The following is a 24,806-nucleotide window of genomic DNA, read 5'->3' as shown; positions in this document are numbered from 1 at the left end:
CTCATATGCACTCACTCCACACTCAACCAACGTGGAGACAGACATAAAGAGACGCTGTACACACAATCACACTCCCCAAGCGTACTCTACAAACCGGGTCTAGGTACCCTTGCCCCTGGAGGGGGGAATTGCACCCAGACCCAGGTGGTGTTACCCTTTTCCCTGCGGTGGGGAGAGGCAGACCACCCCGACTCCGCAGCAGCAGGGAGGCCCCACACCCCAGACCGCAGTCGGACGGCCAACTCCTCCTACTAGCCCTCCCGCTCCAGCAGGCCGCAGAGAATGGGGGTGGGAGAAGACTCCAAACCTCCCTCCACCCGCTCATTGTAGTGTTGATGCATATGTGTTCTAAGGTGCAATTAAAACCCAGGAGGGCATGGAGCTACCTGCCAAGGAGCAGCAGGTAAGCGCATAGTCCCTCCTGCTAGCCCTCAATGACTAAGTGTATTTAAAATTGAGAGGTGGGCAACGACGTCAGGGGTGAGGTATACACCCTGATGGTGATTTGGACTCCGTGATTGTGCCCACCCCCAAGATCCTATATGTATGTGTAATGAGAGTGTGAATAATGTGAATGTCTAAGTTGTGGGATAAAATTGAGGCAGAGGCAGCCAGAAGGGGACGGGGGGGGGGTAGCCTCCTCTGCACCCTGGTGACATACCCCCACTCCAAGGCCCTGCATGTGTGGGTGGTTGTGGAGGAGCGGGAAGAGGGAGGCAGCTGGAGATGGGGAGGGAAGGAAGGGAGGGGCAGGTAACCCCTCCCTGGGGCCAGCTCCCCCGCTGACCCCAGTAGGCACTCCCACCCTCCGCGACCCGCCAGGGAAGGGGGGCCCAGGCCCATCAGACCGGGGCCCAGTGCAGTAGCGCCCCCCGGCTCCACAGAGCCCTGGACAGTCCACCCAACCCCACCACAGAGAAAACTGCACCCACCCCACCATCCACACATCTTCCAGACTACATAAGACGGTAAACGCCCAGGCTGAGATCTTCCTCCACCTCTCCTGTATCTCCCCCTCCTGCAGAGAGTTCCTGAAGAGAAGAAAGCTCCTGCAAGATGTGACCATCCCCCCCACCAGTTGAAGAGCCCCCCAGGCGGCTCGACGCACCGGCGGCACCCTGCTCCAGGGCCGGGCCCCCATGCACCCACCCGCCCACAACCCCGGCAACACACCAACCAGGACCCAAGCCCCCGAGGCCCGGCCCGGGCCCCAGCCCAGAGACGGAGCGCCCCCAGAACCTCACGCCCATCCCGGACCCACCCAGGGGCAGCCAGGTTGCCAGGTCAGTAACCCACGTCCGTCAGCACAGACCCTCCCCTAGCCCCGCTGCACGCAGCCGCGAGGAAACAGTCACCTGAGAGCCAACAGAGCCCCCAACTGGACGTGACCGCTACCCCGGGTTGAGCTCCCCAAGGAAGATGCCTCCGGGGAACCCCCCGACGCCCTAAGCCTGTCCCTACCCCCTCACCAATCACAACAGTGAAGGCGGGACCAAACTATGACCCCCCACCCCCACTAGGTGATGGAGCTGATAAAAGGGGCCCAGAGCAATTGATCTGATGTGGTGGCAGAGGCTGTGTCAAGACTAATGTAATCTAATAGATAATTTCTATATTGGTTAGAATTAAGATTATTTTTATTTTTCCAGTTCATGAGGACTGTTTTCTTGGCTATGCATAGGGCAGTGAAGATCATATGGGCTATATTCTTTTCTGAAGTGACATTATCTAAGCTGCCCAGTAGACACACTAAGGGGGAAGTTGGGATGTTACATTTCAGACACTTTGATAAGTCTTCACATATCTCGCGCCAAAACTTTTGCACTGGTGGACAGAACCAAAGAGCGTGGATGTAATTGTCTGGTGTATTGCCTTGACAGTGTGAGCAGTTGTTGGAAGATGTAAAGCCCATCTTGAACATCCGATGACCTGTATAGTGCACTCTATGAAGTATTTTGTATTGTATTAATTGCAGACTGGGATTTTTAATTAATTTAAAAGTTTTTAAGCAAATCTGAGACCAGAAGTTTTGGTCTAGGTTGACTGATAAATCTGCTTCCCACTTTGCAGTAGGAAGGGATATTGATTCATCTAATTTAGAAAGTGTTCTGTATATTTTAGATAATAATTTGGGGGATTTAAGAGTAAGAAAATGTGCCGCACTTAGTGGTGTTTGTAATTCAACTTGACTGAGGTTAAATTTCTTTTTTACTATGGATTTAATTTGTTGATATTCTAAAAACCTTGTCTTGTTGATCCCATATTGTTCAACTAGTCTGTCAAATGGAATAAATTCTGTTCCCTCTAATATATGTTCTAAGTATTTAATTCCTTTACAACTCCATTCTGGGAAATTAATCATATTATTGTTTTGTAATATGTCAGGGTTATTCCAGATAGGTGTACGTTTGCATGGGATTAATGAAGACTCCGTTATTTTTAGAAACTCCCACCATGCTGTTAGAGAAAAGCTGATGTTGATACTTTTAAAGCATTCATGTCTTTTGATGTTTGAGCTAATAAATGGTAGGTCTGAAATCTCTAGATCCTTGCATAGTGCCTGTTCAACATCTAGCCAGGGCTCAACTAAGAAGGTATGTTTTAACCATTCTGAGATGAACTGAAGCCTGTTGGCTAAGAAGTATTGGTGAAAATTAGGCAGATCTAATCCTCCTCTATCCTTGGTTCTTTGTAGCGTTTTTAAGCTAATACGCGGGGATTTATCTTTCCAAAGGAATTTGGAAATATATGAATCCAGAGATCTGAACCAATCTTGTGATGGTTTGTTAGGGATCATCAAAAATAAGTAATTTATTTTTGGCAAGATCATCATTTTTATAGTGGCGACCCTTCCCATGAGTGATATGGGTAAAGATTTCCATCTAGTCAGATCGCCTTCTACTTTCTTTAGAAGTGGGATGTGGTTTAGTTTAGTTAAGTCTGAAAGCTTAGGAGAGACATTAATACCTAAATATTTAATATTTCCGGATTGCAGTGGGGCAGAGGAAGAATTATGGAAGGAGCAGTTAATGGGGAGAACTGTAGATTTTGGCCAGTTAATTGAATAATCTGAAACTCTTGAAAACCAGTTTATTAAAGTAATTACCTCAGAGAGGTTGGTTTGTGTGTTTTGCAGAAAAAGCAACACATCATCCGCATAGAGACTGATTTTATGTTCTATGTTCTTACATTTTATGCCCTTAATTGTTGTAGCCTGTCTAAATGCTGCTGCTAGAGGTTCGATAAAAATTGCAAAAAGTGAAGGGGAGAGTGGGCATCCCTGTCTGGTGCCCCTCAGGAGACAGAAGCTGGAGGATGTCTGGTCATTTGTTCTGATACGAGCCGTTGGGGAATTGTATAATATTCTTATCCAGTTTATGAAAGAGTTTCCAAAACCAAATTTGTGTAAAGTTGCGAATAAAAATTTCCAATTAACTCTGTCAAATGCTTTTTCTGCATCTAGAGATAATATTATGGTTTCGATGTTTTTATCGTATGAGTAGTCTATTAAATTAAGTAATCTACGAGTGTTTGTTGAGGAGTGCCGACCTTTTATGAAACCAGTTTGGTCAGGATGAATTAAGAGGGGGGTCATTTTCTCTAATCTCTTTGAGAGAGCTTTGCAGATTATTTTAAGGTCTACATTTAAAAGAGAAATTGGACGATAGCTTGAGGGAAATAAAGGGTCTTTGCCTGGTTTTAGCAGGAGACTAATGTTGGCAGAATTCATATTTGGTGGTAGTCTGCCCTTTTCCTCGATTTCCTGCAACATGCTGTGGAATACTGGTGCCAAAATTGTCCAGAATTCTTTGTAGAATTCTGCAGGGAAGCCGTCTGGACCTGGAGCCTTATTATTGGGCATACTTATCAGGGCTTCCTGGAGTTCACTTGGCGTCAGTGGCGAATCCAGTTCCATTGCTTGACTGTCTAGTAATTTTGGAAGAGTTACGTTGTCAAGAAACAGATCAATTTCATTTTTAGATGGGTTTATTTGTGGTGAGTATAAAGTTTCATAGAAATCCCTAAAAATGTTGTTTATTCTTCCAGGATCATATATTGTGTTCCCCGATAAATCTTTAGCAGCACATATAGTTATTTTTTCTTTATTTATTTTTAGCTGGTTAGCTAGAAATCGACCTGATTTGTTACTGTGTTCAAAATTCTGCAAGCGAAGTCTTTGTATAAGGAATTGTGTTTTTTTATTAATAGTTTCATTTAATTCTAGTTTTGTTTTGCATATTTTGTTCAATGTTTCCTGATCTTGGTGGGACGCGTAGGCTTCTTCTAGTGATTTGATGTTTTTTTCTAATTCCTGAATATTTTTGTTTTCTTCTTTCTTTTTGTGTGATGAGAAAGAAATTATTTTACCTCTCATCACAGCTTTCCCTGCTTCCCATAGAACAGAAGCAGATATTCCGGGAGTGTCATTAAAGTCTAAATATGAAGTCCATTCCTTTTTAAAGTATTTAATAAAGTCTTCATCTTTAAGTAGTGATATATTAAATCTCCAGTTTTTACTTGGCGTAGTATTATTCTTGTGCATTAGTGTTAAAGATACAGGAGCATGATCGCTGACAGCTATAGGATGAATCTCAGTGTCTGAAATGTCACACAGCAGTGAGCTGCTGTTCCTGTTTCACTACTTGCAGTTAGGCTGTCACATATCATTTGCATCACAGTGAAACTTTTGTTATCTTTTAATGATCCGGTTTAAAATAAGAGCTTTCCTCATAGGTGAAGACAAGAAACAACCACTCATCACAGCCTTGTGTAAAATGTTTTTCCTTTTGTAGACTGCAAGTTATTTAATCAGTGAATGTAGATGATGTTGTTTTTTGTCCTTGAATCTAGGATTTTTGTATTAATGATCTTTAATAAGGTTAACACAGAAGATTTGTCTGATTTTTAAATTGCCGGTAAAACTTTGTTTTTTAGAAATTTCCAACCAGTAGTACTAATAAAATCCGTGTGACGACGTCTATTTAATACCAGTCAAAGCCACATCAAACTTTCTGCTTGATAGAATGATCTAAAGAGCATCCCTGTTTTGATTATTTTGATCTGATCTGTTGATTATACATTTTTGAGGCTAAAATTCCTTTGCATTGTGGAGCTGTGTTCATTAAAATACCAGAATATCATGTGTGTTAATTTGGAGAGCATACAGTCTCCTCAAAAGAAATGATGACTTTCAACAGCAAAAAAACCCCAAAGAAAAATCTGATGTCATCCCTTTGGGGCAACAAGCAGGAAAACCTTCACTTTATGGAATTCAAATATAATTTTAGATGCTAATTTATTGGTGATATTCTCATGTCCCGTTTCCACAGAGGCAGCATGGGGTTGTGCTTAGTTTGTGAGTAATATGCTTACAAACTACTGTGCTCAATCCTGCCTCTTATTTCCATAAACACCTGTTGCCACTGATTTGCAGTGCAGCTCTTGTGTAATGTGGCATACCTCTGCCTTTTTCCCCTGTTTCTCTTGATTAGGACTAGCTTCTTGACAGCCATTCTTTCACTTAGACCATTTCTAAAGAAGCTTCGGTGAACAGTAGATGGTTCTACTGAAGGGCTGGATGGTCCTCTCCTCTCAGGTCCTCTATGAGGTCTTTGCTGGGTTTTTTAAAAATATATTTCTTGGGACATGACTTTCTGATACTTTTCATCTGCTTTTTTAGACCTACCACTTCTTTTGTCCTCCACTTGTCCAGTTTCCTCAAGTTTTTTTCTATTTAAGAACACACTGCACACCATGCTAAAGACATGCCAAGTTTTTGCACTTTAGGAATTACCTCACCTGAATACAGTTAACAGGTCATCAGCAAGACTCTATAGAACTTGACTGCATGCTGCGGTGACAATTCAGCCATTTGATTCATGTTACAGCAGTTCATCAGTGAATGATCATGGTGCAATAAAAGTACTTTTAGAAGTACATTTTTCCAAACATTTACATTTACTTAGGAGTTACCAATCCAGCATGCAGTCAAGTTCTATACCCTTGCTGATGACCTACTAATTTTATTAATTTGTGTTGCAACAGGGACACATGGAAAAGTTTCAGGACACCGGCCCTCGAGGACTGGAGTTTGAGACCCCTGGGTTAAACTAAAGACTTAACCCTTTGTCACCAATGTATCAAACAGGCTGCCTAAACTATTTTTGTAATTTTGCCTGTGAAACTATATAATATTATGGTTATGGTTGTCCCCAGCTAATATATCTATCTACACACATATTACAGTGTTGGTCAATACAGTCTATATTTTAACACAAAGTTGTATTTCTTTTTATGACTAGTATAAACCAAACAAAATAAATGCAAAATATCAACAAGTGAGCAAAAAGATAAAGGTCTTTGATTATTTGGAAAATTGTTTTTGGCCTAGTGTCTAATGTCTCAAAGTTGATATTGTGATTTAGTGAAATTTGCCCAATCAAACAGATGACTCAACTTTAATTCAAGAATAAGAGATTTGTCATTTACAAAAATGGCACTTTCATTTCCTGTTTTCAAACTGAAAGATGCTGCAGTAACAAGTCTCACAGTTCATAACACTGTTCACGCACATACACGCACATATACACACACACGGCCTCGAGGGCCGGTGTCCTGCAGGTTTTAGATCTCACCCTGGGTCAACACACCTGAATCAAATGATTAGTTCATTACCAGGCCTCTGGAGAACTTCAAGACATGTTGACGAGGTAATTTAGCCATTTGAATCAGCTGTGTTGGATCAAGGACACATCTAAAACCTGCAGGACACCGGCCCTTGAGGCCTGGAGTTCAAGACCCCTGCCTTAGATGGAGTCACATGGATGTATACATAAATGACATCCAAAGGTATATCCACTAAATAAAGCTTGGAATCTCGTTCCAAGTACATTGCCAGGTATGCTAAAGATATGCTAAATTTTATTTTTGACCCACAACAGTTATCAGTAAAGTTTTGATGCATGCAAAAGTCACTCAGTGGTGATTCTAACAACTCGAAGTTCTAATCAGATAATAATAATTAACTTACAGCTTTGGCACTGGTCCTCTTTGGGTCCCCAGCAACGGCCATTGCAGGAACGGTGGCATTTTTGACCTGCACAGAGGTTCAAGGAAAGAGACTATTGGCATTTCAAACTGCAACTTCACAAACTATTGTCAGTGTCATTCAACCTTAAAACAGACCAGAGAATTGCTGCTGGAGTTTGTCTTCAAGCACTCAACCAAAGGCAAACCAAACTCACATAGTGAACAAAACTATGGAGGATCATGTGGTTTAACTTTGAATTCATTTAATATCTATTTGTATGTTTTTCTTTGGATATGCATGCATAGGTGCATTCTGTTTGCTCACACTGAGCAATTGTGACCTTTTTAAAACTTTGAATAAGTCTTTCTTCTGTTATACCACAATAGTGTCTTTCTCGCCTAGTTATGCAACAGCTCAACTTCTTCCTGGATATAATCCTGTACATGTTAGGATTGATTTTTAGATTTTAATGTTCATTGACTTCCTTCAAATCCCTTTATTGGTATTTTTTAGGGATACAATTGTGCAATTTGTGCTCTTGGTCCTTCTTTTCTGTTTGAGTCCTGCTTATGCTTGTCTGCCAGAGCAGTTTGTAAACTCTTTATACAAAAACTCTTTAAAGGCACCAAATAATTAAAGTTATTGCCATCATTGTAATTATGATTGTAATCATTGAACTGTAGGTACTGCAAGTAGCATGCAGCAGTTAATTTCGTTAATATGACGATGATACTACATTTAACTGATACAATCTTAAGAGTTAAGAAAAAAACCTTTGAATTCTCAACATTGTTTTTTTTATACATATATATTTTAAGGCAGGAAAGATCCATCTTCCTTGACTGATATATGCTGTTGTGGTAATAAAATCCAAAATAACCTTGGCACAGGTTATTTTGGGAAAATGAGATGATTCTTTTTGCCACTTCACGCTAAACCAGCCCAGCATGAAGCCAGCACACATCAGGTTGAGATAAAAGCAGTAAAGGAGCGGTAAGCAGCATCATACCCTCAGAGCTTTAGCCAGTGCCTTTCTGGGTTTTTGGAGGACTTAATTGACTGTCTAGTAATTGACTGCTGGGAGAAGTGAGTCTGGATAAGTGCAGAAGTGCTGTCCTCTGTCCATCAGCCTCTCCAGATGAGAGCTATTAGCATCCGACTGACTCCATTGCTCAACATGAGAATCTCCATCTTCTGCCCTCTTCTTCTTCCTCATTTTTGAGCCCATCTACTACACATTTTTCTCTTCATCCATCACTTATAGATTCATCACTCCTCTGTAGCTCTCTTTCCCTTAGTGCCTATTCCTGTCCCTTTTTTCTTAAACCACTACATTTCTCTATTTTTTTTCTGTTTCTCCAGTGTGTCCCTATTGAACTGACAATTTAGTAACATTTGAGAGAAAGGCTGGCAGCTTTGTCTGTATGAAAGCAGTATACAAATGGGATATTAATACAAATGTCCGCCAGCCATACAGGCAGAACTTCTGCTGTTCTTCCTTAATTCTTTGTTCTTCTCCGTGCTATGTGCCCCAGGAAGTCAAGTCAAAGAGTTTTCATTCAGTGACCATGGCCTTCACTATCTCAGCTTCTAAATCCTCACTGACCTTGTATAAGACCGTCAAACCCCCTTTCCCGGAATGCACCGTAATCTTTAACATCCCCTGAAGGTTAAAATGTTGAAACTGCTGCCATACCAGCGTCAGTGTACAGCAAGCAAAAGATGGAGGTGTTTAAACAGAATCAACAGGGCATCAGTTTAAAAAAACAGAAAAAAAGATCACAGTCCTATTTTGAAACCAATAACATAACACAACCATGGCACAAATAAGTCACAAGCAAAACAACATGAAGCTTGTGTCGCCACAAAAAATGAAACAGAGATTATGTTCTCAATTGTGGATTACAAGTTTGCAGACCCTTGATCTTTCAGCGAGGGTGGAAGACTTGCAAAGGAGTCGGGGTCGATCAAGGGCTAACAGGGCTGCAGGGAGGAGGGTGATTGAGCAGAATATCAATGCTTGGAGCTTTTAGCATGCATCTGAAGCCCTCAGCTAGTACTATGAGATGATTCCAAGGACATATGCATCAAAAAGGAAAAGTCTGTTTGTTTATATCAGAGTCAGTGATAGCGTATTTTATCATTTGTTTATTTGTTTCCATTTGTAAATGAATGAGATGAGACAGTTTGAAAAAAAAAAAACGTGAAAACAACATTGGATTTAAATGTCAAAAAGTGTGAGAAATTAATGTTAATTAAAAACAAAAAGAAACGAGTATGCTAAGAGGTTTAGTCAGCAAATTAATAATAATGGGTCAGAGGAGATCAGTAAATGCATTGTTATTTCACTGATCATCCCCTGTCCTCTGACAGATTGAGTATGTGTATTTCACACTAATAAATCCCATCATAATGCTATGCATTCATTAACGGGTCTTCCAGCTGGCTACAGAAGGACATTTAAGTGATGTGAGCTAGCAGTCATTGTGAATTGTTATGGTAAGCAGGGTGACAGAATAGGGTCAAAGGGTGATTTTGTGATGACAGTGTTTTGCTGCTCACATTCAGTCATTTATTGTGAATCGACCAGGTTGTGATAATGGGCCTCCTCTGGATCCTTTCTTTTGTCAAAGATAACCTGCCACTGAAAGACCTTGGCAAGTGTGTGGGGAATAATTGTGAAAAGACATTTTTAAAGACTAATTCAGAATTAGCACAAATTCCTGCAAATTTGAGTTACAGAAACTGCCAGGTAGAGTGGCCGTGACTTCATTCAAGTTTGTTTAAGCAACTGAGCCATCACATCTGCTACCCTCATTATCAGGGTACACTGTCTCAGCTACTTTTTTTTTTTAAATCAAGAAATAAATTAAATGACAGGTGAGAGAAATTAAAGATTATTATTATTATTATTATTATTATTATTATTAGGTTGTTTAAAAGGGAAAAAAACTGTCTATCAGTTGCAAAACTACCTTAAATATATACCATAAATAAACTAAATGAAAAAAACAACAACGCCTATTTGGTAAAAGTTTGATTGGTAAAACTTTAAAATAAGGTATTGGGCAACAGTAACTCACTCAATGTATAAAAGTGTATTACATACATAAAACAACAGAATGCACACAAACACACACACCCACACACAAAAAAAGGGACCATGTTCCCTTCACCCTCCACATCTTCTCGAGCGCTTCTCTCAGCCCATGGTACTTCTTCTGCTTGTCCACCACCACTATGTCCGGCTGGTTAGCCATCACCAGTTTGTCTTTCTGTATCTAGCTCGGTCATTCTCACCCACACTAGGGAATGTGTCCCATTTTGACCTCCAGGCCATACTCGGCATATGCTCAGGTGACTGGATGGGCCATTCTAGCAGCTTTATTTTGGGATCATTGCCTTTCTGAAACATCCACCCTTGTTTCATATTCATAGCAGATTTTTATCAAGAATGTCTTGTGTTTTGTTACAGTTTTCTATTCATCTGTCTTTCAATTATATGAAGTGTGCCAGTGCAGTATGATGTTCCCACCTCCAAACACTGTCGTTATGGTGTTGTTATGTTCCATAGACTTCAATTTTGGTCTCCTCTGACTCGACTATATTGTCTCAGTATTTCACAGGTTTGTCTAATTGCTTTTTTAGCAAACGTTAAAAACACTTCAACATGCTTTTTTTTTTTTCGACAAAGGAGTCTTGCATGGTGAGCTTGCATACAAGCCATGTTGGCTGAGAGTATTACTTATCGTTTTCTTTGAAACAATTGCATGCGCTCATTCAATGTCTTTCTGTAGCTCTCTACAAGTGGCCCTTGACTCTTGGAGAACTCTTCTGATAAATCTATTTACTCCTCTGTCTGAAATCTTGTGGCACACCTGGTCGTCTACACCAGGTTTATGGTAAAGCATGTTTTGATTATGGCCCCAACAGAGCTCACTGGAACTTTAAGTAGTTCAGAAATTCTTCTGCAACCATTGCCTTCAGTGTGTTCTGCAGCAATAAGGTTGCAAAGGTGTTGAGAGAGCTCAGTGGTTTTACCCATCATGTTTCTTGTGTGACACCTTTGTAATGAGACACCTTTTTATAGGCCATCAGTTGGGACATAACCAGCTGATATTAATTTGCACTAAAGTGGCAGGATTGCTTTTTAATTACTGATAGATTTCAGCTTGTGTCATGACATTCCATGCCTTTTTACACCTCCCTTTCTTCATGCATTACTTCTTCAATAGTTCTCCCCTGTGTCATTTCTCATTATTACACATAAAATAATTTATGGACAACATATGGTTTGATTTCTTTGCATGTGTGGCTTGGATAGGTTATTACCGACATCTGATGGAACCCAGTATCACAGCAAAACATGTAATAGACACGCCAGTCCACCTTGTCCATTTCTACAAAACGTGAAATGGACATGCATGGAGAAATTGCATTACTGCATGCAGAAGTTGCATTACCAGTGGGGGGAGATAATATGTTTAAAACCAAGAAGTTGGTAGTGAGCAAAAAATGTGTGAAGTACATTCCATGGTCCTTAATTGCCAGAAACAATTAAGCTAGGCGGCTAATATGTGTTTACATGTAAATGTGCTAATAATGTCTGTTTAAATCCTGTGATTATTTTCACGTTGGGTTGAAACAAAATCTCTCTCTCTGTTGTTACTCCAGCTTACTACAACTCTCTGAAATGTTTTGCATGCATCTACACTTCATGCTTTGGAGAGGAAAAGCATAAAATGGAAACGTTGGACAGGTACGTTGTTTTTGAAATCATCTTTCCACTGATTCAGATTTTTGTTGGGCTTTCCTGGATATCCATATATTTTAAGTGCCTTTTTTGGCTTTTGCAAATAATTTTTTCTCATTTTCTTCATGTGTACCATTTGGGTTACTTACATGTGACACTGCTGTTGGTGGGCACCACCACAGGTTGGATCCTTGGGTACTTGACGATATCTTGCCAATGGATTGTGTCCGCATGGCACAAGAACTTGTTTTGGTCAACATAAACACCTCCATTTAGGATTTCTGTAAGAAAACAAATAAATAAGGGACACACTAAGTACATATATACAAAGAGCTCTCATGTCTTTTTACCTGTAGGATGTACCAAATTCAGCATGCTGCCCTTCTCTGGATATGTTTTTCAACTGATTGACTTTTTCCTTCTAATTTTTCAATAACAAAGAACATGACTAGATGAAGTTAAAGCCATAGTCATTAAAAAAAACGTAAGGACTACGTTTTTCTTTTAGCTGGGGAGAAGAAATTATTTGGGGTGAACAGTTGATTTTGAGTCACACAGATGTAATGATTGCTGTTGGTGTGAAGCACCAAGGACAAAGCCATGTTATATTGCTGTTATTACAACCTCTGATCTTTTCCCATTGTGTTGTTTTTCTCATCCTTTTCCTTCTATGCTGTGAGCCGATAGAATCAATTATGCCCCATGGCCAACATTAAATCCATAGGATTTTATCCTCAGTAAGGGGCAGCAGGCCTAATATATATATATTTTTTTAATTGTATTTCATCAAGGATGTGATGTATCTCAAATCATAAAATGCTTTCCCTTGTCAAACCAATGATCATCAGGCTTATAGGGACAATTGATCCCCCCCCCCCACACACACACACACACACACACATAGAAATGTACACCACTGTCTGTTGAATGATTGGATACGGAGGGTGGTTCAGATTATCGTCATGCAGGACTTTAGAGAATGCTTAATCTTGACTTTTATGAGAGAGAGAAAGAGTGCTAAAGAGAAAGAGAGAGACACATAAAGAAAGGCACAAAGAGACGGAATGCAGAAAAGGAAAGAAGAAGTGAAGCCCAGTAGCAGATTTGCATTATTTACAGAGCTTGTGTGTTCTCTATCTCCATACAAACAGATTACTGACACAGGGCTGAAACCGATGAGACACATAATCATACATGAGGCGCCCCACCAGCTCCACACAGAACGAGCCAAATACAATATCATCCCACAAAGGCTCATATAAATAATAATCATTGGATAATAGGTGGCAGTGGTATTACCTACACAGATTCCCCACCCCACAACCCCAGCCACCACCACCCCACCCCCATCTATCTGCATTTGTGCTGGGAGTTAGGGAAGAATTTAATCCTGCTTCTCACCACATAAGCGATATCGCTCGACCAGGAGGAGGCCATGTCTCAAATTCAAGTAGTTTACACAATAGAACGATTTGAACCGCAGTTTAGCGAGATACATGTATTTTTTCTGTGTATTCATCTTCATCCTGGCTGGTTTGTTAGCCAACATGTATCAAATGTATACATCAAATTATACATCGGTTATGAAAAATATGTATATATAATTATTATTATAAATATTTAAAGTTTACCGATCTTACAAAATAAAAATACATCATTATTATCACTTTGTAGTGGTGGTGATCTATCTAAAGAAAACAACAACTATGAAACAAGACAAAACATATTTGCTAATCCCTGTGCGTGTAACCTAGAAAGAAATGCTGCTTCGACGAATATCAGCTGGACAGATGCAACAGTCGTGCTCTCAAACACTATGTGTAAATCTCTCACAAGTGGATCCCCTGACTGTCTAACCCATTGTCTAATTCTTTTCACACGTGATGCATTTAGACATGCGCTACGCATACAAAACATGTATTAATAGTCTGACATGACATGTTCATGAATTTAGATTGTAGTTTACTGTAATTCGCTCCCTGAGGGCGCTTTGCCCAGGACAGTTTTAGTATTTCCCATCAGGATATTTCATGGCCTTCCTCATCAAGATATGAACAATTAACAAACAAATATTACATAATAATTACAATAACATTCCCTTCTCATGCAGGCTTTAGTTTTATTAGAAATACATGCTTGGCTTGCATATTTTCTGGCTGTGCAGCTGGTAGCCAGGGGGAGATCAATGGTTAAATTCTGTTGTTGATTGTTTGGTGGGTAGAGAAAATGTCTTAATTAGTTTGCTCATGTAGCTACTACTCATATTTCTGAAATGCACCCCCCTAAATCACCTCCAGCCTTGTCCCGAGAGCAACTCCAAGCATCTCTGTGTGACTGCAGGCTTCAAAAGGTGCAGCAATCTTCAGTATCAGGCTGCATAACCATTGCAGAAAGACAATATGATATTCAAGGCAGCACAAATGTATCCTGGTAATTGCAAAATGATGTTAAGTGCTTTCTTTCTCTTTTTCTTCCCTTTATTACAGCGTGGGGATGAGTTTGATTAAGACTGGGGGGCAAAAAGCAAACCAATCATCAGAAAAAAAAGGCACATTAATGAGTGCGTAAGGCTGAATTAATTGGTGCAGAGTGAACAACTTAATGAAGACATATGTAGGACAACAAAAACCCCATAAATCTGGCCGAGCTTCTGTAATGTTGGAGAATTACATTATCGTATACCTTTACTTTTTTCTGTACACTTAAGAAAATCCATGTGTTGAATCAGCCCAATCAAGGAAACAGATTTACTGCGATTCTTAACTTCAGTCTCACTTTGTGCTGTCTTTCAGTGTCAGGAAGAGAAACACCCTTGTTTAATAGAGCAACCACAGTAAGCTAGAGAGTAGTTAGAAATATAGACAGGTACCCAGAGACTCAGGAAGACACTCAAACAGTCAGGCTATTACAGTAGATAGATAGGTATTCAATCAAAAAGATAAAGGTGTTTCCTCTATCCTATAGCAGTAGAGCTGGGCGATATGAGATTTTTTCATATCACGATATGTTTTTTTCATTTCAGGCGATAACGATATCTATCACGATATAAGCCAAATAACTATATTTGTAAGATTTAAATGTGCCGTTGCTCACAAGTAAAATGTGAAATAATCAGCAGCTTGTTTTTAAATATTTATTTCCCATAATAAGTTCAACAGGGTAGATGTACTTAAGGAACATGAGACTTTTTCAGATAAATAAAGGCAAATATTGCAAACTACACAAAAGGCAGCCGCTAAAGCGTTTAAGTTTCAAAATAGAACAAATGAAACAGACTAAATTGTCAATTCCACTTAGAAATAAAGTATTAATTCTAAAAATAAATCTTAGTTTGTTTTACAGAAGAACAGACAAAACTGACTAACTTTTGTCAATATCAAATAAACTGAGAACTAAAAGGAAATTCTCAATCTCTCCTTGTTGTATAGCTGAGCTTTTCAAACAGTTGTAACAGTTACTTTAGTCTGACAAAAGCCGAATGATGAATTAGCGCTTCCAGTCAGAGACTGAGGCTACGTCCACACGTACACGGGTGTTTTTGAAAACGGAGATTTTCCGTTTTCGTTTTGAAAAATAATCCCGTCCACACATAAAGGCAGAAATCGTTAGCTTCATAGCATAATTGCCTAAGTCAATGACTTAGGCACTTATGCTATGAAGCTAACGAAATGTAGGAAAACGCTGCTATGAACATGCCAAAGCAGCAGGTGGCGCTAGATTCCTAACCGTGCAGAAATGTTGGCCAATCAGAAGTCTAGAAGCCTCGGTGGGAAAAAGTAAACAAAGCTGGGGCATAGAAGCAGAACCGAGTCGTATGTGTGGAGGGACAGTAACTGTGTGTATATGTAAGCATTTAAACACTGCAGAGAGTAGAAGTAACAGTATTGTAGAAATTCATTTCACCGAAACAATAACGTGGCGCACAGTGTGACGCATGCACCAGTTTATTGTATTTCCAGACTTGCTTTCGGCACAATTTACAGTGCACGCTACTCTGTTTTTTGTCAGACTTGAAATAGCCGAAATACCTTCACACTACGGAACTTCTATGGCTCTTCCGTTCGACAATCTCTCCGGCATTGGAACCATCATCTGTTTTCTCTTCGGTCACGCTCGGTTGATTTTTCTAGTCGGCACACTCATTTCCTCCATTATGCGCTGGCTCCATTACCCGCTGGCTGCTTCCCAAACAAACACACGTGCGGCTTGGCACTTGTGCTGTACGTAACAAGTCACGCGACGTGACGCTGCGGCTGTGATTGGTTCAGCTCTGCGCTACTGAATTTGGATCGGCTGACCTTTTTTTTTTTTTAAGAGGACAAGAGCGGCGAGGTCTATCGCGATAGCTTAATTTCTCTATCGAGTAAAAGTTATATCGCGATACATATCGTTATCGTTCTATCGCCCAGCTCTATATAGCAGTGGAACTGGGGATTTAGCCCTGGGTCTCCAACATATTGTCTTATTGACTCTGAGAGCTTCAGCTTGATTTCAGGCGATTGTTGCTATCAGCTCATCAAAACAGTAGGGAGAAACTCTGCGGGAAGATCAGGATGCATTCTGGGTCAACAAGGCTAAATGCTCAGGCACACATCCTGTTGGACATCACAGCAGAAGTATTAGTTGCTAGGATGCATTCCTGAGATGGATTGGCAGAAATGCAGCAAAATAAGAGATGAGACATGACATGCAGTATACACATACAGGCACACAAACGCACACAGAAAGAGCATGCTCAAAAGCCCTTGACATATATAAACATTTACAAATATGGCTCATGCTTGCTATTAATGAGGTCCTCATCGCATGGCTTCAGCATCAATTAAATTACCAGATTGCTTTATCAAAAGGTCACTAATTTCAATCTTTGTGTAAGAGCAGGGGCGGGTGGGGAATGTCAGTGCTACTCAGCTGGCCCCTTGCAATTTCTTTTACGCATCAATCATAGTTTCATTTCCAATCAATCTAAGAGAAATGGATGCTTCGCAAGTAAAGCGTAGAGAATGGCACTGCACAGTTTATCTAATTCCACTTACACTGTGTCACCATTCACCGATCTGCCGTTAGAAGAAATAAAATATATATTCAGTAACTGGTTTAGGAATGCTAAAGAATAAAAGAGATGGCAATGGTATCAAAAACATCTAACAACAACATGTACCATGGAATGCAATAAAAATCATACAATTATTAAACAGTGCAAGGTTGTGAAAAATACCATTTTTTTCTTAGTTTTTTTTATTGCGTGTTACTATAAAGTTATTGTTATTATACGGTTTTTGAGGGCTAATTTTCAATTTTTAAGTGTAAAAACATAATAAGGAGTAACACATACACACTGTTAAAGTAAAAAAAAAAAAAAACTGCCATTGTGATATGATGTATTATCAACTGCCACAGCTGAAAAAGGAATCAAGAAAGTGCAAAAAAAAAAAAAAAGTAGTTTCTGGAACTGCCACTTGGGGCTGATGCTAAATGTGAAAACTCCCCATCATTAGAATCTTAGCTTTGTAGCAGAAATAAGCATGTTTACAGTCTGGTACAAACTGTATAACTAAAAAAAACACACAAATGGAAAATTCCTGTGTCTGGTTTTAAGACACTGCTCATGCTGCCACCCACACTGTAAAAAATCAAACTTGCAGTTGTTGAGCTTACAGTCATTTCTTTCACAATTCAACAATAAAAGTTCAGTTGGCCCATAAACTCAAATACATTAAGGGTTTCAACTAATCATTTAACGTTTTGGAGCAAAAGTTGGTCTCAGATGAAATTTATTGCTGGCAAAATGAATGAATTCAAGTTTTACATGAGTTGAAGCTATTGGCGCCTTTCTGTGCCTGAGTACGCATGCGCATCTCATATTTTTGGATGCTACGGGGTCTACTTTGCGCTTTTGCAAGGACTGAAAGCCACCTGGCCGTCTGCCTTAATGAGAACGTGAGGCTTTTTATACCAGGAGCTGGATAGATCGTTCATCTCAAGTTTCTAAAGGCAAGTAATGTTTCTTTTATTATATCAGACAGTATATGTTTGAACAGTCTCAATTTGTCTTTTAGAAATATCACAACTGAAGTTCTTCGTATTTTTCCGAAACTTAGCATAGCATTACTTTCTTGGCTAAGAGGCCTTGTGGCTTATGGGTATGTGTTTACTATATCATTTAAGATTCCATGTCACAAACTACGTGCCATGTCACAAAACAATGAAAATCCGACAAACTTCGCTACTAAAGAGGCGCGCTCATATCTGACAAGCCTCCGCGACACCCCCTATGCGTATTTCATGAAGTGCAGTCTGTGGCCGCCATACCACCTAACGAAACAAAATAGGCTGGCTCACTCATGACCAACGGCAGCAACCCCCCGCCGCTATTTAAATAAAATAAAATAAAATAAAATTCGGGGGCGCCTGCTGCTATGTCTTAATTTGTTCGAATCACATTTAGCCAATAAAATGTGTGCTTTAGTTTCTGTGTGAACGGGGTGGTGGAGTCCTCATGGCCAGCGAGCTCCACTAAATGAACTAAATGAAATATGAGATGTGACAATATCGTTTATATCGATATAGTCTATGTTACATTATAATTATACTCGTGGAGCCGCAAGTTTGCCTCTCTTTCGTCCACTTTTGTCTCTACGCTGTGTTACTCCGCCTCTCTCCTTCACTGAACACAACTCCCCCTCCCCCATCGCTTCACCTGCAGGCAACGACAAGATGGACACGGCAGCTATCAAAGAGGAGCTGGTCGGTAGGGTTGCCAACTCCCTGAAAAATAAATAAGGGACACCTCGTGGCCAGGGCCGGGCGACCCAGTTGTCTTCACCCTTCCCAGTGTGGTGAATTTTCTAGCTCTTTTTTTGTGTGTGAAATTATTTTTTTAACCATTTGACTTGAAGTTGATTTAAGTAGATGCATATTCTATTCTTTGTGATATGAACACATGTGAAACAAATGATCATTTAGCCATTTATTTTTAGCTCAAAATGACAACATTAACACAGTAAAACAGGTCTCTTTCTTAAACAGAAGCCTGTCATGCTTAACTTTTGAGAATATAAGTAAATCTTTCTTTAAAAGAACTCTGTCCTGCTTAACTTAAAATAATAGAAAACAATAGAAAGAAAAATATTCTTGTAACAGTGCACATTTAGTGCATTTAGTACAATTGGCTTCAGTTGAGGTATTATTTCAGCTTTTCTAATGCTAATCAGCTGCTCCTGTTTGTAAACCCGCTTGTTCCCATGATTACGCATCATAACTCATCATCATTATTCATCTATGTATTACTTTTATGTATTAGTCATCAATTTGTTGTAATCATCTATCCTTGCAGTTGTTTATTACACAAAATAAATTATATTATCACACTTCTGGCCACATAGCGCTGATATTCACTGCACATGCCCATATTAACGTTTTCCAGCCAGGTGTTTTCCTTTTCCCATTCTTCCCTTTCTCTGAGGGGAACAAACATTGCTGCTCTAATGCTGGGCTCACACTGTGCAATTTTTGGCCCATTTTGAGCCGATTTTTGAGTGATCGGACCGATTTTGGCCTTCATCGTGCGTCGTGTAGTATACGTGGGGTAAAGAGAAGTGATTAACACCTCACGACCAGCTCCCGATCATCAATCGCTCGTGAGGGTGTCACCACAGGCGCTCACACTGCTCACGCGCAAACGTAAACGTTGGTGAAAAAGACGGCGCAGCACGGCTGTGCAGCGTGTGATCTGGACACAAGCGATGGAGGCACTAGTGATGGGATTTCCGGCTCTTTTTACAGATCCGGCTCTTTCGGTTCGGCTCACTAAAAAGAGCCGGCTCTTTCGGCTCCGAACCGGCTCTTCAGGTTGTTTTGTTGCTTTAATTAATTTATTATTAACAATAATATAAAATTATGCACAAAAGGAATTACTAACGTAAAAAAAGTGGTTTTATTTATATATGTTTATATATAAATATATGCGGTGGCCCCTAGAGACAAAACACGTACAAACTCCAAAACACATTTCTAGCATGAACTGAACTTCCAAAGCAGAGCTACTAGATCACTTAAATTACACAATTGAAAGCATGTGTGTATTGTTTGTGTATTTATACACAGGCACTCATATATATATTCAAATAATTTAAAAAAAAGTTCATTTACCTGTTATTACCACACACCAAATCCGGTCGTTGGTACTTGCTGGCTTGTGTAGCCACAAGATAACAAAGGCTCAACACTGCGCCCAGCATCCTGGAGCACTTCTGTTGTCTTTTGTACGTGTTTTGAGTTTTTATGTGCTTCTGAGTTTTTACGTGCTTCGGAGTTTGTACGTGTTTTTACGTGTTTTGGAGTTTTTACGTGTTTTGGAGTTTTTACGTGTTTTGGAGTTTGTACATGCTTCAGAGTTCGTACGTGATTTGAAGTTTGTATGTGCTTTGTCTCTAGGGGCCACCGTAAATATACTTTTATTTATTCACTCCACATAAAATGTAATAAATAAATCACATAATACAAAAATCAACTATTCACATTTCAAGTTTTAACTATTTAAATTTTCAGCTTTTTTCTTTTACAAATTTAAAGTGAAAACAACACAAAACACTGCAAACCACAACACAATTAAATATAAATTATAATATGAAAACTAAAAGAACATGCATATTCTCTGTCATATGGACCTGCATGAATAAACTTTCTGAATCCTTTATCATCTGCAACCGAAAATAGTTGTGGATGATTACTATACCTTTCTAATGTTGTTGTCCCTGCCTCTCTTTCTCTCTCTCTGGCTCTGTTCCTGTGCTACTGAGTGTAACTACCGCCCCTCCCCCCCTCTGCCCAGCGTAAAGCACAAGGCTCGCTTGCAGAGTGCAGCGGAAAAAAGTGCGAGAGAGAGGCTGAGAGAAAGAAAAAAAAACAAAACACGTGACGGCTCGCGATAAGGAGCCGGCTCGCGTCGTTCACGTCAAAGAACCGGCTCTAAGAGCCATTTCGTTCGCGAACGACCCATCACTAGGAGGCACAACTTGTAGAACTTTGGAAAGCTCATCCGAGCCTTTTCGATGTGGCATCACACAATTATCACGACCACAACAACCGTGAAAATAGTTGGATTTACATTGCTGCTCAATCACAGCTGCCTGATCAATGTTTTTCATTAGCAATTTAGCAAAGTTGATGGTGGTGGTGTGTCTGTGTGAGTGAAAGACAGAGAGAGCGAGCGACAGATTATCTGTTATAACCTTCATTTTATGGAGGCACAGTGTGAGCACTCAGGTCGCATCAGAGCATCGGGCGGTATAGTGTGAGAGTACATCGTGACCTATGAACTTCTAACCCCTGCGAGTCAATCGTGCAGTTTGAGCAGGAGCTGAATAACGTGACTGAAAAAAATCGCACAGTGTTTGCCCAGCTTTAGGTGTACTGTCATCCGAGACTTGCACCGCAGAGTCGGCGTTTGTTCCCCTGTTGGCCATGCTTCTTGTTGTGGTCATCTGTTGTCTTCCGGTATTTTCTCCGCAAGCGACCTTTCCTCGACCAATGAGATGAGCGGTAATCTGAATTGTCATACTCGAATTGTCATAAGTGTGCTGTCAGCTCATTGGTCACAAAGCAGGAGAGGGGCTGGGAATTATGTTTTCAAACAAAGTGTTAATTCCATAAACATTTATAGACTACTTTTGATTCTCACTGTATTACGGGACAAAGTGCGTCCCTTATTAGCTCAATACGGGACGTGTACTTTTGTTTCTAAATACGGGACGATTCCGTATTTTAAGGGACGGTTGGCAACCCTACTGGTCGGTAAAAAGAAAACATTTGAAGATTACTATTTTAGTGCTGTCAGCGTAAAGTTAATGCCATAACTGCATTAACGGGGCAAATCTCCGTTAACTAGTTACCGCGGATCACCCCGTGCGTGGGGCTGGGTGGCGTTAGTGAGCTAACCGGGCTAACGCGTTGACGCACGGCCTAAAATCCTTTCATCTCAAAAATCGACAGTCTGCCTTATGCATGAATTCTGGTTGTGCTTACTGACCTCGAACCAATTTTATGTGGTACACAGCTTAAAAAAATATGTCAAATGTTTTGGTACGACTTTGGTAAGCTATGAAGCTGCACTGCTTGATGGATTGTTGGAGCATTACGGCTGATACGAGTGATACGTACTCTGCTTCAACGTAATATTACCATATTATGTGTGTAAGGACCATAAATGGCACCTGTAAGAGACACGGTTACAAAGAGGATTTCAAACTCCAGGCTGTCAGTTGCGCAGTAGAACTTGGAAACAGAGCAGCTGCAAAATCTGTCTTTGTTATTATGCTCAGCATCTTTTATTTTACATTTTGACTGCACAATTGTGAGCTTTTTGTTATGCACAAAACAACATTGTTTTGGTTTATTTATGGAGCACCATTAATAAATGCACTGATAATTTAAACAGATGCTTCAGGAGTTTTATCCCACTCATACTCTCAATCCAATGTTTGTCATTCTAAGTTGTAAAACCAATCACACAAAATTATCCTTTGCTTACATAATACATCCCAGTATACTGTTGGTGCATTCCATGTAGAATACAATTTGTTAATAATAAATTAAATAAATTAAACATTTGATGTAATGTATGTTTTGTAAATTATTTGTTTTACTGTGTTTCACATGGCATTTTACAAGGCAGAATCAGCTCACTTTAGTGAGCCAAAAAAATTAGGACAGGAGAAAAAAATTCTTAAGTAATGTCAGGAAGCTGGCATTTTATTTTAAAACTAATTGCTATTTTTATTTATTTAGAGAATTAAAAGCCAACTCCAGACCACTGCTTGTCCTGATTTATGAGGGACTGATGAGGAGTTGGTAAGGAGAGGAATCAGAACAGGAGTGCCTGCCCCCCCGCCCCAAACACATTATCAGGTAATGTAACTTTGGTAATTTGAGATTAATTCAGGTTTCTTTTGAATTGTTGACACTGTCCTCTCCTCTCTTCTCATTATAGCTTTTGTATGCAGTGCCAGTTCTGCTCTTTTGTCTGTTCAAGCCAAGAAGTACTCTTAAGACATCACCAGCTACGACATAGAAGAGGATTTCATTTGCCCTGTGTTTACAGTGACTGCGTCTGTTCATTCAGGACACGAGGGGCATTGAAGTCTCACCTCAGCAGATCACACAACAGGGCTAAGAAACCAGATAGAAGTTGTTCACATCCTGCCATCTGATGTTTTGAATCTGTTTGTTAGTGACTATCTATCAAGATAGGTTTGATATTCTGTCTGACAACACCACCTTTAAAATTGGATGAGTAACATTTGTTACAAAATTTTTTTTGTGTTTTTGGAAGGACTTTATTTGTGGCTGAATGTTGTCAGTATGTTAAAAATGGCTGATCTCAAAAGTCAACATTGTCAGTGGTGCAGTTGTGTTTGAACACAAAGTTATTTGAAAATCAACTGTGTAAACATTCATTGGTACAACAGGGAGCACCTCATGAAAACTATGAAAGATACTTTTTCTAAACTTTAGGAAATTGATTGGCAAAACAAAAAAAATATGTTGTGTAAACTTTAGGAAATACGTTGCCGAAACTAAAACTAATACCTTGTGTAAACTTTAGGAAATACGTTGCCGAAACTAAAACTAATACCTTGTGTAAACTTTAGGAAATACGTTGCAAAAACAATAAAATATGAGTTGAGAAAAAGGACAATTATTAATTTTGTCAACACAAAAACATTAGCTAAAGCAACTTATCTCCTAAACTTGAAATTATAAGTTATCCATCAGAACCTAAAAACGTAAATGCAGTCGGTTGCCTTGAGTTTTTAAGTTTTAGCAACGTTTTTTTTTTTTTACAGTGCAGTGCCGTGTCAATCACTGTGCTTTGAGCCACTTGCTTGCCGACAGTAGATGTCAGGACAGCAAATCTCTGCATTTGCTCTACAAATAGGTGATCTACCCTCCAATCCATCATCTGCTGCCACCACGCAGTTCCATCCGTGCCCTACAGTCCCCAGTGTTGTCAATGAGATGCAGTGAGGATGCAGAAATGTAGTTTATCGGCATAGTCTGTTTTCGTAAGAGCGAAATGCAATGTTTTTTTTCGCTTTAGTGCAATTGTGTAGATATTCACATACAAGAGCAGAAGAAGAAAGAGAAAATAAATTTACTGTGTACATGTTTTTTCCACATAACACTTGTTGAGAGGGATTTGTCCCTGCAGGAGAGAGGTCAGAGTGGAACTTCTATGCCTCTAATAGCATCATGGACCAAATGAAAGAGATCATACCATTATAACATATTCTTCCATAGTCTTGTATTATACATAGAGCTGGGCGATAGAACGATAACGATATGTATCGCGATATAACTTTTACTCGATAGAGAAATTAAGCTATCGCGATAGACCTCGCCGCTCTTGTCCTCTTAAAAAAAAAAAGGTCAGCCGATCCAAATTCAGTAGCGCAGAGCTGAACCAATCACAGCCGCAGCGTCACGTCGCGTGACTTGTTACGTACAGCCCAAGTGCCAAGCCGCACGTGTGTTTGTTTGGGAAGCAGCCAGCGGGTAATGGAGCCAGCGCATAATGGAGGAAATGAGTGTGCCGACTAGAAAAATCAACCGAGCGTGACCGAAGAGAAAACAGATGATGGTTCCAATGCCGGAGAGATTGTCGAACGGAAGAGCCATAGAAGTTCCGTAGTGTGAAGGTATTTCGGCTATTTCAAGTCTGACAAAAAACAGAGTAGCCTGCACTGTAAATTGTGCCGAAAGCAAGTCTGGAAATACAATAAACTGGTGCATGCGTCACACTGTGCGCCACGTTATTGTTTCGGTGAAATGAATTTCTACAATACTGTTACTGTTAATTCTACTCTCTGCAGTGTTTAAATGCTTACATATACACACAGTTACTGTCCGTCCACACATACGACTCGGTTCTGCTTCTATGCCCCAGCTTTGTTTACTTTTTCCCACCGAGGCTTCTAGACTTCTGATTGGCCAACATTTCTGCACGGTTAGGAATCTAGCGCC

At 40.0% G+C, this 24,806-nt stretch overlaps 1 protein-coding gene and 1 long non-coding RNA gene across 2 annotated transcripts in view; one reads left to right on the top strand and one right to left on the bottom strand.

Annotated features, from left to right (window-relative positions):
• erbb4b (erb-b2 receptor tyrosine kinase 4b) overlaps positions 1–24,806 on the bottom strand; it is a 361,178-nt gene that overhangs the window by 119,003 nt on the left and 217,369 nt on the right. Inside the window, exons 4-5 of the mRNA XM_085385312.1 lie at positions 11,933–12,064; positions 7,031–7,096 (exon numbers count right to left, since the gene is read on the bottom strand). Coding sequence (XP_085241438.1) covers positions 7,031–7,096; positions 11,933–12,064 — 198 coding nt within the window. The remainder of the gene's footprint in view (positions 1–7,030; positions 7,097–11,932; positions 12,065–24,806) is intronic.
• Positions 18,474–22,899, top strand: LOC146651293 (uncharacterized). Its single transcript, XR_014907976.1, has 3 exons — positions 18,474–18,530; positions 22,572–22,691; positions 22,774–22,899. It is a non-coding gene; the product is annotated as an uncharacterized LOC146651293 (long non-coding RNA).

The sequence above is a fragment of the Rhamphochromis longiceps genome, linkage group LG16, assembly GCF_057381845.1.
Source record: "Rhamphochromis longiceps isolate RC_006_pf linkage group LG16, R_longiceps_female_GT1.1, whole genome shotgun sequence".
In the NCBI taxonomy this organism is placed as follows: domain Eukaryota; kingdom Metazoa; phylum Chordata; class Actinopteri; order Cichliformes; family Cichlidae; genus Rhamphochromis; species Rhamphochromis longiceps.
Note: the sequence above shows the minus strand (reverse complement) of the source record. Positions and strands in the feature narration are given on the sequence as shown.